The sequence below is a fragment of the Lissotriton vulgaris genome, chromosome 2_1 (assembly GCF_964263255.1).
Source record: "Lissotriton vulgaris chromosome 2_1, aLisVul1.2, whole genome shotgun sequence".
In the NCBI taxonomy this organism is placed as follows: Eukaryota; Metazoa; Chordata; class Amphibia; order Caudata; family Salamandridae; genus Lissotriton; species Lissotriton vulgaris.
The window spans coordinates 1,771,796,587-1,771,814,839 of NC_141687.1; the positions used below are offsets into that span (position 1 = coordinate 1,771,796,587).

An 18,253-nucleotide genomic window follows, 5' to 3' on the forward strand; every position below is an offset into this window, starting at 1 on the left:
CTTTTCATAAATGAGGCCCCAAATGTAGAGTGTTTACATGTTCATATGGCTGAGATACCCGCCACCCCCTCTCAACACAATCCCCAAAGGAGGGAAACAGGAAACAGTTCTTGAAGTTTTTGGAAGAGGGAGGGAGTGACCCTCCCGGCCGTATTTATTAAAACAAAATTAAAACATTAAATCAACAGTTTCATATTAATGTACAATTTCATTACCACATTGCGATGTTTGGCTAACCTTAACAGATTCTCTAATACAGAGGTTCTCCTAGCCGAACTAACATCCTACAAACATTTACTTGAAATTATGAAATTGTACATCCTATCGTTTAAGGGCCAACGGCAAGGTCGTAACCGGTGTCAAGATCCCTAACCAGAAATACCCCCCCCACTTGTGAGGGGCGACAGCACTGAGGCGTACCTCAAGTGCAACTACCAATTTCCCTTGACTTGACGGGGGCACCAATAAAACTCGACGCCACTTAAAGGTCGTTCGAGGACTCGTGTGAGGTATCTAGAAGGTAGCGTAGACCCCCCCCAAACCCCGCACAACTTACCGCATCTGCCGTCGCAGACGTCACTGGCCCCGGGAAATTCCCCAGGAGGGGGCTGTAACCCCTCCTACACAGGAAGGGGCCTTGACCGCCTTTCCTTTTCTTTCGGCGACCCATCCTTAGAAGGGACCGCCTCCCCGTTGAGGGGCCAATGGCCACCTCTCCCGAGCGCTCCCATCCGTGTTGGGTGACGCCCACTCATAGGGATCTTCCAATTAGTGCTCACCGATCATGACCTTACCGCCCGACCAAAATAAATACGACAATGCTGACTAACCTACTAAACTAAAATACATTGGCTACTATGACCGTATTAAAAGCATGCTTATAAATGAACACTAAAGCCGAAATCTCTTTAATCACAAAACATAAATGAAATAGACCATTCTTTATTACACACTCAAAATCAACACGATAATACCACGACCTGTAAACGAAATTAGAATTATCCATCAACTTTTATTCAAAAACAACTGGCTGTCTTCAGGGGCTGGTGGGTGGGTCAAAATTGGCTCTTCGTTCCGTCTCGAGCTCACGTGCAGCGAGGAGGTGCAGCTTCAGAGCACAGGAACAAGAGGATGCCTTCTGGTCTTGCGTCCCCTTTTATCCGTCTTCAGGGCGGGCGTAAACCCGCCCCTGCCTGCCCCGAGGGCGTGGCCAGCCGCGTCAGTGTCTAGGCCAGCCCACTCTAGGGCGGGAAAAAGCGCGCCCCGGCTACGCCGCTTCGGGCATACCAGCCGAGACTCGCTTCCCGCCCAAGATGGCTTCCCGGGGGGATCGTGGTACTCTGCCATACGTGCGGGGGGACCGAGTGGTCGCCCCTTTCCATATGGCTGAGATACCCGCCACCCCCTCTCAACACAATCCCCAAAGGAGGGAAACAGGAAACAGTTCTTGAAGTTTTTGGAAGAGGGAGGGAGTGACCCTCCCGGCCGTATTTATTAAAACAAAATTAAAACATTAAATCAACAGTTTCATATTAATGTACAATTTCATTACCACATTGCGATGTTTGGCTAACCTTAACAGATTCTCTAATACAGAGGTTCTCCTAGCCGAACTAACATCCTACAAACATTTACTTGAAATTATGAAATTGTACATCCTATCGTTTAAGGGCCAACGGCAAGGTCGTAACCGGTGTCAAGATCCCTAACCAGAAATACCCCCCCCACTTGTGAGGGGCGACAGCACTGAGGCGTACCTCAAGTGCAACTACCAATTTCCCTTGACTTGACGGGGGCACCAATAAAACTTGACGCCACTTAAAGGTCGTTCGAGGACTCGTGTGAGGTATCTAGAAGGTAGCGTAGACCCCCCCCAAACCCCGCACAACTTACCGCATCTGCCGTCGCAGACGTCACTGGCCCCGGGAAATTCCCCAGGAGGGGGCTGTAACCCCTCCTACACAGGAAGGGGCCTTGACCGCCTTTCCTTTTCTTTCGGCGACCCATCCTTAGAAGGGACCGCCTCCCCGTTGAGGGGCCAATGGCCACCTCTCCCGAGCGCTCCCATCCGTGTTGGGTGACGCCCACTCATAGGGATCTTCCAATTAGTGCTCACCGATCATGACCTTACCGCCACAGGCCGGATAGTTGACCGGCTATCCGGACCCCCCACAAAGCTCCTACCTAAAGGTCATGTTTTAACGTTTTTAACCATGCTAAGAAGTCTCCTATGAGTAACTCATTCCCCCCCCCGAGACAAATGCACACCATCCCCCCAAAACATACTGTCACCATGAATACAGCCATGCGAAATAGAATGCAATGTCCTGGAACGGAACAACCTACTCACTTTGTTATTAAGCTTTCTCACAGAGTGATTCAAAGCAGGAACAGAAATAGCCCCTCGCCACACCTTTCGTGGGATCATATGGGACCACGCAATTGTGCACCCCGGAACTCTCCTCGCCAACCAACTTACAGTGGAAAGCATTGCCTCCAGGAGAAGTCGTCTACCGGTGGTGACCAAATCATTGCCCCCTAGATGTACTATGACTATAGACGGCGGTGACCTCGTCCGCCCTAACAAACCCTCAAAAAATGCTTGAAACTGGTCAATACAGAGACCGCCTCTTCCGTAGAAGGACACACTGTACCCGTATTCCCCAGCTACGTGAATCATGTCACCTGCTTTGAATACGTCCGCGGCACGCCTCACATATGAGTGGCCCACGACCCACACCTCCTTTTTCACAGCCGGTGATGTCTGACCGCTGGCCCGGTGTTGGGTCGACTGCATAGTCCGCCCCGCCTCGTAGGCTTGCGCAACTGAAAACCAAACAAAAACAAGAAGCGTGAGTACATCATTACAGCTTCACAACATGTGCAACCGCACATACCTCTTATAACACTTGGAGGACCAACGCCCCACACGTTTCACTTGTTCAACATTAAGACCCCTAGCTGTAGCTTCTGTAGCAGCCCCTATCCGAAAGGAATGGGTCCCAAACTCGCCCGGGTTCAAGCCCGCAGCGGCAATTGACATCGCAAGCACCCGCTGAAACTGAAATTTCGTCAGTGGGGTGGCGTCCGCGTGTCTCAACAAGGTCCCCCCCCATGATGCCACCCTTCGTGCTAGGTAGTCTTCTAAACACTTTACCGGGCACATGGAGGACCCGGGGATCCTGCGTATGATTATGCAGTCACCCATCCCACCTTGATCGGTCTTGGACCTGACAAAAGAGACAGTCATTGTCTCTCCTCTGATCTGAACGTGTTCCTGGCACAAACCCCCTGTCACATCCTGTTTGTTCCTTGCCACCAGTTCGCTCACCCGCATCGCTCCATGAAATGCCAGCGTAAAAGCGGCTCGGAACAACACCGTCTCAAACTGAGATGAACATGTGGCAGGGAGTGTGGCCAACAACTGGGCCAACCTATCCAAACCTATCGGGCGCCTCTCATCTACTCTGCGACCCTCAAGGCGTTGCCACCCACGCAGCGCTTTCTGTACAACGAAAGACGCTGTCGGGTCCTGGATACCATGAGCCCTGGCAACAAAGGAAATGGCAGCACGATGCCTCTGGGCCGTAGCCACCGATTTCCCAGCCCTACGTAAGGACATCAGAAAATTCACTACCCATTCCTCGTGGCCCCAAAGCCCCTCTCTATCAGTCCCCAAAAAGGCTAAATAGGACCGAAACACCCCTTCATATGCCTTCCTGGTCCTTGGTGCTAGGCTCTCTCCCACGAGGTGACGAAGTTCGGGGCACCGAGAGACCAGAGAGCTTCGGGAAAGGGTGCCGGCTCTGGGTCCGCTGTGGGAAGGAAACGCGAGAAAGCCTGCATATGAAAACGAGACAGTGCATCAGCCGCCTGATTCATTACCCCCGGGACATGTTTTGCTCTGAATAGCACATTCAGTTGCATACACAGTAAAACAATTTCTTTGAGCAGTCTTAAAATCAGTTTACATCGTGCTGCCTGGCTATTGATGCACTCGACCACGGTCATATTGTCAGACCAAAATACCACAGAGTGATCTTTGAACCCTTCGGGCCAGGTTCTCAGGGCCACCAAAATGGGGAAAAGTTCCAGGAAAGCAATATTACTTGTCAGTCCATTGTCATGCCACCATGCCGGCCACCTTTGTGCCGACCATTTTGTGCCGAAGATGGCACCAAAACCTATGCTACCTGCCGAATCTGTCCATAGCCCCAGCTCTTCAGAGGACACGGCCGGTTTGTTCCAGACGACTCGACCATTAAAATCCGCCAGAAATGCTAACCAAATGCGCATGTCCTGGCGGACCTCAGCCGATAGTCTTGTGCGATGATGACCCTCCTTTAGGCCGACCATAGCTTGGGCAATTGAACGGGAAAATGGGCGGGCCATCGGTATAACCCTCAGGGCAAAATTCAACTGTCCCACCAACTGCTGTAATTGATGCAGCGTAACTTTAGATCCGTTTATACACATTTGCAGGGCCGCCCTGAACTTCCACACTTTGTCAGCTGGTAAACGAAAACAACCCTCACTGGAGTCTAACTCGATCCCCAGAAACTCGAGGCAAGTCGCAGGACCCACCGTCTTACCTGGTGCCAATGGCACACCAAACTGCTTCATTAACACACAAAATTCGGCCAAGGCCTGGCCACATTCGAGATCCCCGGCTGCCCCAAGGCACAGAAAATCATCAAGGTAATGCATTACATGTTGGAAACCCGTCCTCTTTGTGAAGACCCATTGTAGAAAACTACTGAATTTCTCGAAATAGGCACAAGATATAGAGCACCCCATCGGCATACACCTATCCATGTAATAATGACCCTGAAACATGAAACCTAGGAGACGCTGGTCGTCTGGGTGTACCGGGAGCAATCGGAACGCTGACTCGATATCTGACTTCGCCATCAGCGCCCCGGGCCCCAGGCGATTCAAAATGGCTACGGCCTCATCGAAGGATGCGTACCGCACCGAACACACTTCTGGGTCTATTGCATCGTTTACAGAAAGACCACGTGGAGCTGATAAATTATGAATCAGTCGGAACTCACCCGGGTCCTTCTTGGGGACCACCCCTAAAGGAGAACAAACAAAACTCTGCACCGGGGGTACACTAAACGGGCCGGCAACCCGACCTCGAGTAACCTCTTTCCGGATCTTATCCTGTACCACGGTCGTATGCTGCAGGACCGAAAGTTGATTTTTACACTTCTCCACACCCTGAAAGTCCCCTACTGGGATGCGGAAACCATACGAAAACCCGTTCCGCAGCACCCCAGCAGAAGTACGATCCGGGTATTCACTGAGCCAGGGAATCATCGCCAAGGTATCAATCGGGGTAGGTAAAGGCGCCCCTCGGACTATGTTAGACCTGTTTGGCGCCTCCTCTACTCCCGTTATCACCCGTTTTGGCTCTGCACGTGGACTCAGGATGGGACGACCCGCACCCACTACATTCGTGTTTAAATTTACACGATCCCTGGGGCCTAGTACATTTACCTCTGTTGAAATTCCAGCAGAACCCCCTTTTCCCTGTATTGCCGGCAGGTCTCGAGTAATCGTCAGTACCCGTACCTGATCGAAAGGGCGGCCCCGCATATTGGCGGGAGGATTCGCCAACATTACTCCCTACCAATGGCATTTTCAACATACCTGTCTCCTTCATTTTATCCCATGTCAGAGAATCATAACAATCCCAGGTTAAGCTTTTATTATGCTCTTTAGCCTTTCTAAAAATATTATCGTAGCAGAACCAATGGTTACCCTGGTGTGACGTCGAGTACCCCATGATTCGCGACTGATAGGTCGGCAACTCGGAAAGCAACTCGGGCCTACGTTCCCCCAAGATCGACGTAAAAATCCCCCATGCTTTGCCCCAATTGCCAATATTCTCATTCACTTTAAAGGCGGCCATTTTTGCGCGCCAAACACTCGGATGCATGAGGTCTTTCTGGCCCTTAACATGCTCCACCTCATAATGATCAACAAGCAACGAGAAGATGTTCACATATTCCCCCGCCCAAATCTTCTCTTTAATTGCCAAAGGCACATGTTGACCCAACCTTTCTCTACGAGAGGGTGCTGACTCATCCCTCGCAATCGGCACTGGCCGCTTACCTGCACCGGACGCTGCCTCTGCGGTCGTAATCGTCCCTTGTGGCTTGTCAACTACTGCAGCCGGCGCGGACACCTTGGCTGCATCCCGTTTCTCACGCAATTGCTTCATCAGCGCCTGCGCGTCGACAGCCGTGGCGCCCTCACTACTTTCGCCCAACCACGCTGCAAGTTGTGCTGCCAGCTCGGGCGGCATATCGCCATTGGACACCGGGGTGACCACCACGGGAATCGGATTCCCCTCCACGGGTACTGGGGTTGGCGCTTCGAGCGGGGTACAGGGAACCGGGACGCCTCCCCCAGCTGGTCCCCTCCTTGGCCTCTTGGCCTCTTGGCTCTCCCTCCTGGGGCTGCTCCAGCCGAAGGACGTTCCGGCCCCCCTTCCCCCTCTCTCTCCGCCACCCGCTTCTTCAGCTCGGTCATCTCCTTCATGAGGACCCGAAGCATCTGTTCAGTCGTCATTCTCTTTCGGCCTTTCTTGGGCATTTCTCCGACAGAGTATCTGTAAGACAAAAGAAAGATTACAACGCTCAAAATTGGCTCTTCGTTCCGTCTCGAGCTCACGTGCAGCGAGGAGGTGCAGCTTCAGAGCACAGGAACAAGAGGATGCCTTCTGGTCTTGCGGCCCCTTTTATCCGTCTTCAGGGCGGGCGTAAACCCGCCCCTGCCTGCCCCGAGGGCGTGGCCAGCCGCGTCAGTGTCTAGGCCAGCCCACTCTAGGGCGGGAAAAAGCGCGCCCCGGCTACGCCGCTTCGGGCATACCAGCCGAGACTCGCTTCCCGCCCAAGATGGCTTCCCGGGGGGATCGTGGTACTCTGCCATACGTGCGGGGGGACCGAGTGGTCGCCCCTTTCCACAAAATTGGTCGCATTACAATACAGCGTTTTACATAACCACAAGCACTTTATAAACCACATAATTATTAGTTTTTTCCAAAGTAATAATTAAACCTTATTACCGCATAAATGTGTTAGGCTGTGCAAAAATAAGCTAGCAGCATGAAATCGTATGTCAAATGCACAAAATAAATAACATATAAATATGTTAAAAATTGTTATATAAAAGACATTTATAAAGCCATTTACTAATATTTATATTACATACAAAATTCATGATTATGCTAAAATAAATGTGCAAATAACATTATATATTAATGCAATGAAGGTTCTCATTACATTAATGCGTTTTGCATAAATGCATAATAAAGCTGCCTCGCTGAGATCTTATGCTTGCTCCTTGCACTTCATATTATGTGTGCAGTTGCCATTATGAACAACTAAAGTGCTAGTGCTGAAATGGTTAACCTGGATTATTGATCAGTCCCGCTAAAAAAACATAGGTTCAGGCACGTTATAGTTAGGAATTAGCATTTAAAATACCTTAGAAATTCACAGAAAAAGCCTTAGGTTTCAAGGGTGTTATAGTTAGCTGGACATTTCACTCGTACAAAACCATTGAAATTCCCTGTTATAATTAGTTCGGCTAACTATAAGTCGCGCGGCCGCAATGCACTGCTGATGACGTCACCTATTACATTACTCATGAAATGGTCATTGACGTCACTGATGACCATATATATATATATATATATATATTTTTCTGCACGCTCGCTCGTATACAAGAAAAGCAGACGGCACTCGAAGCTGTAGTTTGCGTAGTTTATTGACAGACCCCCGTCACCCCATCAAAGACAAACGCGTTTCGCCGTGAAACGGCTTCCTCAGTGTCAATGTGTGATACAAAAAATCGCCATTTTAACTCCACCTCTCAATGGTTATAAAAAGAGGACTAGGCCGACAATGAGTTAAAAAATGGTGGCAGACATATTGTACAGTGCAAATGCGTCTTAGTTCAGCATAAACATTAGGAGAAAAGTGGCAATAAATAAAGTGCTCGTGCATTTTAAAAAAACAATTAGGGAAGAAATCCCTACGTAATTCATTACAATATTTGATGACTTACACAAAATAACGAGAGTGTAAACATGTGACCAAATGAATTCATGTATATACACCTCTATACACAATGTGAATGTAACCATCAATAAACTGGAACATTGAAAATCGCAAATGATATTATTATGAGACTTCTGCAAATGAATCCACATGAAGTACTGCATATTTAGCTGTATGCAATTGTGCATAAGTTATGTGTTAATATTAGCAATATTCCATCAGAATATATCGTGTATACTTGGCCCTTCTCTTGTTTTTTGTTGTAAACGTATATTGTGTAAAAAAAAATAATAATATATATATATATATATATATATATATATATATATATATATATATATATATATATATATATATATATATATATATTCACTGGAAAAAAAAAGTTGAAAGTATGTGCTGTTCGAACAGCGCTCGCGGTGCACCGAATTCTGTACCTTCAGGAAGTAGTGATTCCCTACTTAAACACGGGTCATCGGGCCAACTCACTGGATGTGCAGAAATTTCTTCCTTTTTTATGATAAGTACTATTTTTGTCTCCTGCATTTGTTCATCATCATTTTTAATCTTCTGCATTGTACCTCGTTCCCACTACCTTTAGCGTTTCTCTGCATCTGGTTAGTTGTCTTCTAGCACTTCCTTGCACCTGGCTATTGCTACCTTTAACACTTCTCTGTTCCTGGTTGTCACTGCATTTATCATTTCTCTGTAGCTGGTTAATTCTGCCTTTAGCATTATCATTCCATATGACTTATAGCTCTGTTTTGCATTTTGGCGCAGTACCTCTTTCGCGGCCTCACCAGCAGGTTTTTGACAAATGTTTAAAAAATGCCTCTATAAGGGCTTCATCTTCTTCAAAAGCCTTGCACTGGCTGGAGTGACGCTTTGACTCCACATACAGCAACATTAGATCTTCACTGCAACTGAGGCTTGTGTGGCACGCAAAAACAGTTTGCTGGCCCACCGCAAACTCTCTGGGAGAACACTGTCGGTTGTTTGGGTTACGTATCCCCTATCTCGTCACCAGTTGTAGCTGCCTCCCCAGCCTCGGAGCATTTAAATAAATATGCTATACCTGGAGATTGGTATTACACATCTTTATTCCACAGCGTGTATCTGTTAACTGAACATTCAACATCATGAATTTTATTAAATACACTCAAGGACTTACATCACTGTTCTACGGAGTCCATCTGGAACTAAAAGGGTCCCATTATCTCTAAGTCACAAGACTCTACACCCACCAGTGACTAAAGAGACACTTTCAGTTACAAGCAAGACCTGTTGACATTGAAAGAAAGACCAGCAGCAATGCACTGCTTGCATCCATTAAAAGTACCAGGTAAAGACAACTGCATTTAGCGGCATATTATTTATCAACATCTCAGCATTTCAGAAGCTGCATAAAACCTTGCGGGCTGAGAGGATGAGGATGATGACTTCATTCTACATGTGGAAATAATACTGGGTATAGGCATGGTTTACAGATTTACTCAAAACTCATAGAACGCCATTCACCAGGTTTTTGCCTCTTCTAGCCAAAAACAAGAACATCTACTACTATTTTAATAACTAACATCACTTCATAGCTGTAAAGACTGACCGCTATGTGTGGAGCTGCAACATATTTCTTCTTCTTGTTCATTGCTTGCTACCCCATCATTTAGCAATGCAAAACAAATAACAGATGTTGCGAATATCCAGCTTAATCAAGTTTAATTTAGCAATGTCAGAATGATAAATGGCATAGTTGGCCCCCGTGGGATTCAAACCTGTGACTGGCTGCTTGCATGAATATCTCAGAGCAGCAACTCATTGAACTATGTGACTGGTTTGCAGGATACTGGCCTTCTCCAATTAGATGTTACTGAAGAAGATGACACATACTACCAGTTTTGCGCTCAGGAAAAAGCTGGTGATACACAGAAATTCTTCAAAACGCTCTTCCCTTTTCTTCCTCTCTCCACAGGGTGTGTAATTGCAATATAACAGTAGGATTTTGATTGAATTTTTTAAACATAATCTATATAACAAATTCTATTAAGAAAAATTAAGTTTGAGATATCCAAATAAGAGCATTGACACCTTTTCAATTGACTGTATGTAGAACCTTTAACATGCTTCAACTACTAATATTTTTCTGTTTTCCATCCATGCAAGCAGGTAAGTGCCTTACCTAAACCCGCAAGCATCGTCTTCATCGATAACGCATTTATCAATAAATTTATTATTGTTGCTCCTGCAACAAGTAGTAGCAACTAGGAAGAAAACACAAGATTTATTATTGAAAATTACTTTCAACAACTTTTGGAACTGTACTTTTCGCACACAGTTTATCCGCGTACTTTAAAATGTGCTAATAAAATTAATGTGAATTCAAAAACATCAACAAGCACGAGCACAAAAGGTTATAAGCACTCAAAATCTCCTAGAACCGTGGTACAAAAGACAAATCTACTTCAATTTAGAAGTTGTATTGTGACAAGAGAATGTCACTTACCATACTATACAATAAAAACAACAAACCTGTAAAACACTAAATCATCAGCAGACAATGTGAAAACGCTATAACCGCGTCTGTTTGCGTGTCTTGTTCCTCAACTGCTGTGCTTTTAAAAGACGACTGCAGTGAAGTGGATTTCAAAGGACTTCTTGACCTTCTGTTCCCGGTGTGGCCTGGCCTAAATAAATGTTAGGAAGAAAGAACTGAGTGTGCAGGGAGCTGTGTACTTATGTTTAAAGTGCGCTTGTCTCTTTGAACAGCGGTCATGTGATAGAAAGCCAGACATGAGCATTTTGAACTTCTCTAACCTAGCTGTCTTAGACAGCTAGGTTAGAAAAAGCACAGGCCTCCAGTGCTCTTCAAAAAACTGTGAGAGGACCTGGCTGCTCCTTCCAATCAGTCAGTCAAGTCAGTCAAGTACACTTCATTCGATTGTTAAAATCATAAAAAGTATAAAATTCAATATACATACATACATTCCAAATGCAAAAATACACATAGTTAAAACAAGTTAGCAGCAGGAATTATATAAAGTGCAATTAACTATAAAATTTCATTTCAATACAAGGAATGTGAACAGTACAAATGTTAATAAATTCATGTTCTTGTTAAACGAGATTTCGTTCTTATCGCAGCTACCAAGAAACTCGCAACACTAAATATAACATAAGTGCTACCTAGGAGCTGAAGGTAAATTACAGCAGGCCTTACTTGAGTAAAGCCTTCCTTCCTTAAGATAGGTAACAAAAATGTAGCCCTTTCCACGGTGAAAAACCTGCAGAACATAGTAAAGTGCAATGTATTTTGTACAGGTCTATTGTCACATTTACAGAATGGGGCTGCCTCTGGCTTCGCCCATTTAGGGAAGCTACCCAGCTGGAAGTGGATTAAATTAAAACGGAACCTAGTCAACAAGAACCTGTGAAATGGTTTAGTGACAATGGCAAGATATGGTTCCATTGAGGGGGAATGTGGAAGCAAATAATGGCTTCTGACGGTTGGCTTCATCAATTCCCTTTCCTCTCGTGCCAGTCTGGCTCCCTCCATGTAATGTTTTTTAATCATGCCAATGTCCTCCCTCCTAAAACAAGAGGGAGAGTAAAAAAGTTCTGGTCGACCCATCTCGACTAAGGATCTTTTTATGTACTCCAACCGGGGCACCCTATTGGAATGGTCTAAGGACATGACGTCAGCCATAATAGGGTGGTTCAGAGATAATTCGGTGTTCAACCAGGTCCTTAACCAAAAGATTATTGGGGCTAGCCGTAACTTGTCGGAAACAAAATCCAATCCCAGCTCCACATGTGTTGAGAAGGTTGGGGTAGACTGAGGGACCGACAACAGCGATCGTAGAAACCTATTTTCCACCTTCTGGATGTGTCGTAATTTGACGATGGCTGGGTTAGCGCTTAGCTTTGCTGCACGTTATTCTCCTTTATCTTGACCATATTAGAAAACGCCATCTTGTACGTTACGGCGGCCATCTTAGATCATGAGCGGCCTCGTGGCCAGCATGCCCTTTAGTCCGTTGTCCGTACCACTGACCACTCGAGTTTGCCCAGCAACAGGCTATTTTTAGTAACGGTCAAGCCTGTACATGCGCAGTCCCAACTGACCAGTTGTAGTATTAGGGTTCCCAAGGCCTACATGCTCCGTAGATAACCCACTTACACTCAAGAACTGTTGGCACGGAAACTGTAAAAGTCAAAGAACAAGTTTATTAAGATCCCATGGGGTGGTGGTACACTCATACAGCACCCTTCGGTAATGCAAGAGGTATCACACCGAACACCGGTGTGACCCCGTCTTTTATACAGTTTTTAGGTAATAAAAGATAGGCGGCACAAGTTACAACACATTATGTACATATATGGTCATGTTTTGGAACACAGCCAGCTCATTGGAGGGGTACAACTCCGCTGGTCAGTTTGGCGCACATTCCTGAGGGGTAACTGGTCAGTGGAGACTGCGCATGTGCGAGCTTGACCAGTACTAAAAATAGCCTGTTGCTGGGCAGACTGAAGTGGTCAGTGGTACGGACAACGGACTAAAGGGCACGCTAGCCACGAGGCCGCTTATGGTCTAAGATGGCCGCCGTAACATTCAAAATGGCGTTTTCATATATAGCCAAGTTAAGGAGGAAAAGCGTGTAGTTTTAGCTAATCGCTAATGCGGCCATGCCAATTACGACACAGTCACCCCTCAGGAATGTGCCGCCAAACTGACCAGTGCGGTTGTAACCCCTCCCATGAGTTGGCTGTGTTCCAAAAAATGACCATATATGTACATAAAGCCCTGTAACTTTGTACCGCCTATCTTTTTATTACCTGTAAATTGTATAAAAGAACGAGTCACACCGACTTTCAATGTGATACTTCTTGCATTGCCGAAGGGTGCTGTAGGAATGTACCACCACCCCATGGGCTCTTAATAAACTTGTTCTTTGTACTTTTCAGTTTCCGTGCCAACAGTTCTTTCAGTGTAAGTGGGTTATCTACGGAGCATGTAGGCCTTGGGAACCCGATACCACAAATTGGCGACCACAAAGGGACTCATCGGCGACTCGGATGCCCGAAGGAGAGGTCGTGATGAAGGATTGGACACTCGCCATGGACGCGTACGCTGCCACCGAGTGACCCGAGTCTTGGCACCCACGGTGTTTCTTCCTTTCCTTCTGATCTGACCTTCCAGGTGGCGCCGGTCTCCGACTGAGTTCTTGATCGTCTGCGTTGCTGGATAAGTGCCGTTTGGCTGATTCGATTAAAGACCTTGGCAGTTGGAATCTGGACCTTTTGAGATTTGGGTAAGATTTGTGATCGGTAAGGTAGTCTGCGGACGCTTACCGAAGTTCTGTGACTGTGACTTTGATTTGAGTTAGCTAACATTTGTGATTTTGTGAACTTTGAATTTATATGTGTAGTGCACTTCACATAGGCAGGCATGTAGAGATGTTTCTCTAATCTTGTTTTCTACTTTGAGCCGCACATTTGTGTGAAGTACTGTAAGTGCCATTTTATACGGTATCACGCTTTTGTGATACTTTTTGAACATGCCTGTTTTAAGCACGCTCCGAGGGATGTGCTGTTTTGGAAATGGTACCACAATTAGGTTAGCGGAATTACAGCCGGCTCCCCCAGAAGGAACTCCAAACCGTGAAATGTACATAAAATTCGGCCTTCCCCCTATAATGTACAGTAAATTATGGCATAAATACACCAAAACCGATCCTGAATTGCAATGGCCACTACATGGGTCGTTCGATTTACGAAAGGTTCAGTTTGTGGAGCAGTGTTTGTTTCAACGTAGGTCTAGGCAGAATATGTTTGACTGTGTACGAATGTGGGAGAAAGCGGTGCGTGAGCGAATGAAACGTGAGGTTGCCTTGGCGGACAAAGAGCAGCGTAAGGCTGCTCGAGATAAGGCTTTACAGCTTGAGAAAAAGGAGGCTCAGGAAAAGAGAGAGAGGGAGGAACGGGAACGTAAATTGCAAACGACTGGTCAATTTCCTATTCGTCGAACGCTTTATCCTGTCCTTAATAATGAAATTGATGATTTTTTGTTACTAGATCGATCGCCGCCTCCGTACGTTTCACCTACGGCTCCGACTGTGGACTCGGACGATGAAGGACAGGATAAGCCGGGAAAAGGGGGCAAGTCCAGTGTCAGGTTATCTGCGGAAAGAGCCGCGGATTTGCGTAGTTGGGCCCGTAAATTGAATACAAATTTTGTAACTGTGTCTGACGTTGTTGTCGAGAGGGGTAAATGGACAGAACAAGAATTGATGTGTTTTTTGTCTACTTTGGCTGATGAAGTTGTTACCGCATTTTGTAAATATTCGGATACATTAGAATCTAAGGCTGTATCAGTTCATCGTGAGAATCTAGATAAAGGTTTATTTGTTCTTGCAGATGTTGATACATTTTTCAAGCAACTGATCCAGCTGCGGGATGAGACGTCCAGATTGCGGGACGAGCGGAAAAAGAATAAGAAGTCCGGGCCGGAGTCCACTGAGCAGTTTAAGGAGTGTTCTCTCCGGGGTTCAGATAAGAGTTCTAAAGTGCATGTTATGCCTATGCGTGAAGCTGCACCTTTGTATGTTCCACCTAAGGGGGATGGTACAGATGATGATAAAACATCGAAGGATGCGAAGGGGTATTTTATATATAATTGGGTGTATACACCTTGGTAGAGCAGATGTTATGGCGTTGAAAAATTCTTTGCCGGATCTTCGTAAAAACCCAGCAGCGTTCTATGAAGGGGTGGAAGGGGCTATTTCCTCCTGTGTTATGACCCTTGTTGATATAGATTTGTTTTTTGGGTTAATTCTTCCGCCTGACATGTGGAGATTAATTCGTAAAAATAATTATGAAACAATACTTGGGGGAACGTGGAAAGAAATAAACGAATCAGATTTAGATAGGGAACCTGCATGTAAGCCATGTGAGTTGATTCTAAACCTCCTGGCGGCTGTTTTGATTAAATTAAAAACGCTTGTTCCTTCTAAAAAGATCGATTGGACCATGTTAGCTTCGTGCAAACAAAAGTCAGATGAAACGGTCTCAGATTTCTTTACACGCTTAGAAGAGGCGTTTCACGATTACAGTGGTCAATCGTTAACAGACGATACGGGTAGGCATTTGTTTGTGGATAAGTATGTGGCTAATCTCCTACCGGAGATTGCAAAACGATTAAAATCGAGTGAAAGTTCCTGGGCCACGGCGACCCCTGCGTCTTTGTTAACTATGGCTCAGTATTATGAGCGGCAGGAATTGGAGGCTAAAGAAAGTGTTGATAAGAAAGCGAAGGAATTGAAAACGAAGGTGATGTTGGCACAGGTTCGTGGAACGCAATCTAGAGAGAATGATAGAGGCAGACGAGGTGGGAGTAATGCGTCGTATGGTCGTACGGATATAGCGGAGGATCAATGTGCCTATTGTAAGGAGTTCGGGCATTGGGCTGAAGATTGTCCGGTACTTCGTGAACAACGTAGTCAGCGTGGTCGAGGAGGTGGAAGGTCGAGGAATAGTTATTTGGGGGCGAGAGGTGGCGGAGGTGATCGTGGAAGGGTTGAAGAGAGGGGCCGTGGCCAGGATGAACGAAATACTTTTGATAGACGAAATCAATATCAGATATCGGAGGGCGAGAATGTGGAGCATCAGGATTATGTACATGCATAGGACTGCGTAGGATGGGGTACGGAATCAGTTGAAGTGCCGGTAGATCAGAAAGGTCCATATGTATCAGCGGGCATTTTGGGTTCTACTGATCAGTTTTTAGTCGACACAGGAACTACTCGTAGCGCTTTGTCAAAAAACTTGGTTCCGAGGGCTCCCCTGTCTGGCGAAATGATAACATGTGTAGGGTTTGATGGCACACCCTCCCCTAGCCCATTGTCAAAACCCCTTGCACTTTGTCTTGATACATTTTTTAGTTTTGGTCAATTTTTGCTGTCGCCCTATACACCAGATAACATCTTGGGCATTGATTTGCTTAAATATTTTCGAGCAACGATACGTGGCGCTCCCGAGGGAGTGCGGGTTATTTTGAATGACAATTACCCTGAATCGGACAGGTTTTGCACTATACAAGAGACTGCAGCTTTGGCCTCTCTCCTGCACACGTTATGGGCGAACTCAGATACGGATGTGGGAGAGATGTGTATTCCACCTATTCGAATTACTGTAAAGGAGGGAGTACCTTTGCCACGTGTGCCACAGTATAAGATTTCCAGGGAAGGTGAAATTGCCCTGACACATATTGACCAAGATTTGATAACTGCAGGAGTAGTGGAGGAGGTTCCTTACAATGTTTGCAACAGCCCTATCCTCCCGATTCTTAAGAAAGATACTGACGACAAAGTCTATCGCTTTATTATTGATTTGAGAGAAATTAACAAAATTGTCATTCCCCAATACCCGGTGGTGTCTGATATCACAACATTGCTTACACTGGTGCCACCAACGGCAACAACATTTAGTGTTATTGACTTGAAAAATGCGTTCTTTTCTATTCTTGTCCACCCTGATAGCAGATATTTGTTTGGCTTCACGTTAAATAATAAATCGTATAGATTTTGTCGTGTTCCTCAAGGTTATACTGAGAGCCCTAGTATCTACAGCCAGGCTTTGAAAAGACAGCTTGATTCTTTTGAATTACAGTCTGGGGTTGTCCTCATTCAGTATGTCGATGACCTTTTGTTAGCTGCAGACTCTTATGCACAATGTGAGGAAAGTACAATTGCTTTGCTTTTCTTTTTGGCACAGAACAATCATAAGGTTTCGAAGAAAAAGCTTCAATACTGTAGACCCAAGGTGACCTACCTCGGTCATCTTTTGTCTAAGGAGGGGCGTGCATTAACATCATATCGAATTCAGGCGATTTTAGACACACCAATTCCCCGCACTCAGAGAGATGTACGCGCTTTCATAGGTTTAACGTCCTTTTGCAGACAGTGGATCATGGGGTTTTCGCACATTATAAAACCTTTGTTAGCGTTACTGTCCAAAACAACACCAATGCCCCTTGAATGGACAGATGAATGTCAAAATGCCTTTGACCAATTGAGACAAGCCCTTTGCTCTGCACCCGTGTTAGGTACACCAGATTATACAAAGATCTTCACGTTGTACGTGCACGAGAAGGATGGGTGCGCGTTATCAGTGTTAGTGCAAGCACACGGGGACAAACAAAGGCCATGCGCATACTTTTCGGTGGTTCTTGACCCTGTAGCACGAGGGTTACCTGGGTGCTTTCGAGCAGTAGCAGCAACAGCGGTAGCTATACGACAGAGTGAGGGAATAGTCTTATCGCACAAATTGTTGGTGTTAGTTCCCCATGCAGTCGATGCCCTGTTGAATCAGATGAAAACCCAGTATCTCACGAGTGCACGTTTGACAGGATATGAGCTCACACTTTTGGCGCCACATATCACACTGAAAAGATGCGCTACCCTGAACCCTGCCACTTTATTGCCCTATCCGGTCAAGGAGGGTCAGGAAGAAAAACATCATGACTGTGTTTTCCTGACCGAGGAACAGACAAAGGGTCGTGTCGACTTACAGGATAACTTCCAGATGTGGATGGGGAACTGTGGGTTGATGGATCGTGTTTGAGGCTGCCAGATGGTACGACTTCCGCAGCATATGCGATCACGACACTTAAGACAGTGGTAGAAACAGCTACAATACCACAGAAATCGGCTCAAGCAGCAGAGCTGATAGCCTTGACAAGGGCCTGCGAATTGAGTGCTGGCCTATGTGTGAACATATACACAGACAGCCGGTACGCCTTCGGAGTAGCGCATGACTTCGGGCTACTCTGGAGAGAACGTGGGTTTTTGACTTCTCATGGAGTACACATTATGCACGGAGAACTAGAGCGTGATCTCTTAAAAGCGTTGCTTTGTCCAAAGAAAGTAGCGATAATTAAATGCAGTGCCCATAAAAAGATCACCGATAAAGCGGGTCAAGGAAATGCTTTTGCAGACAGCATAGCGAGACAAATGGCTATGTCTCGAACTGACTCTCCCATGTACGTAACACAATCACAGGCTGAGCGATGGTATGGTATGATGCTAGAGCAGAGATACTAGATATTCAGAAATCAGCTACTGAATCAGAACTTGCGGCATGGGCAGCAGAAGGGGTGCTAGATGATGAGGGTTGTTGGAGAAGCAAGG

General features: G+C 46.1%; 1 protein-coding gene across 1 annotated transcript in view; it reads right to left on the bottom strand.

Moving 5' to 3' along the window:
- Positions 1–18,253, bottom strand: part of LOC147733265 (sperm-specific sodium:proton exchanger-like) — a 4,638,748-nt gene that overhangs the window by 2,586,295 nt on the left and 2,034,200 nt on the right. The window contains exon 7 of the mRNA XM_086958943.1: positions 10,249–10,330. Within this exon, the coding sequence (XP_086815069.1) occupies positions 10,249–10,330 (82 nt within the window). The remainder of the gene's footprint in view (positions 1–10,248; positions 10,331–18,253) is intronic.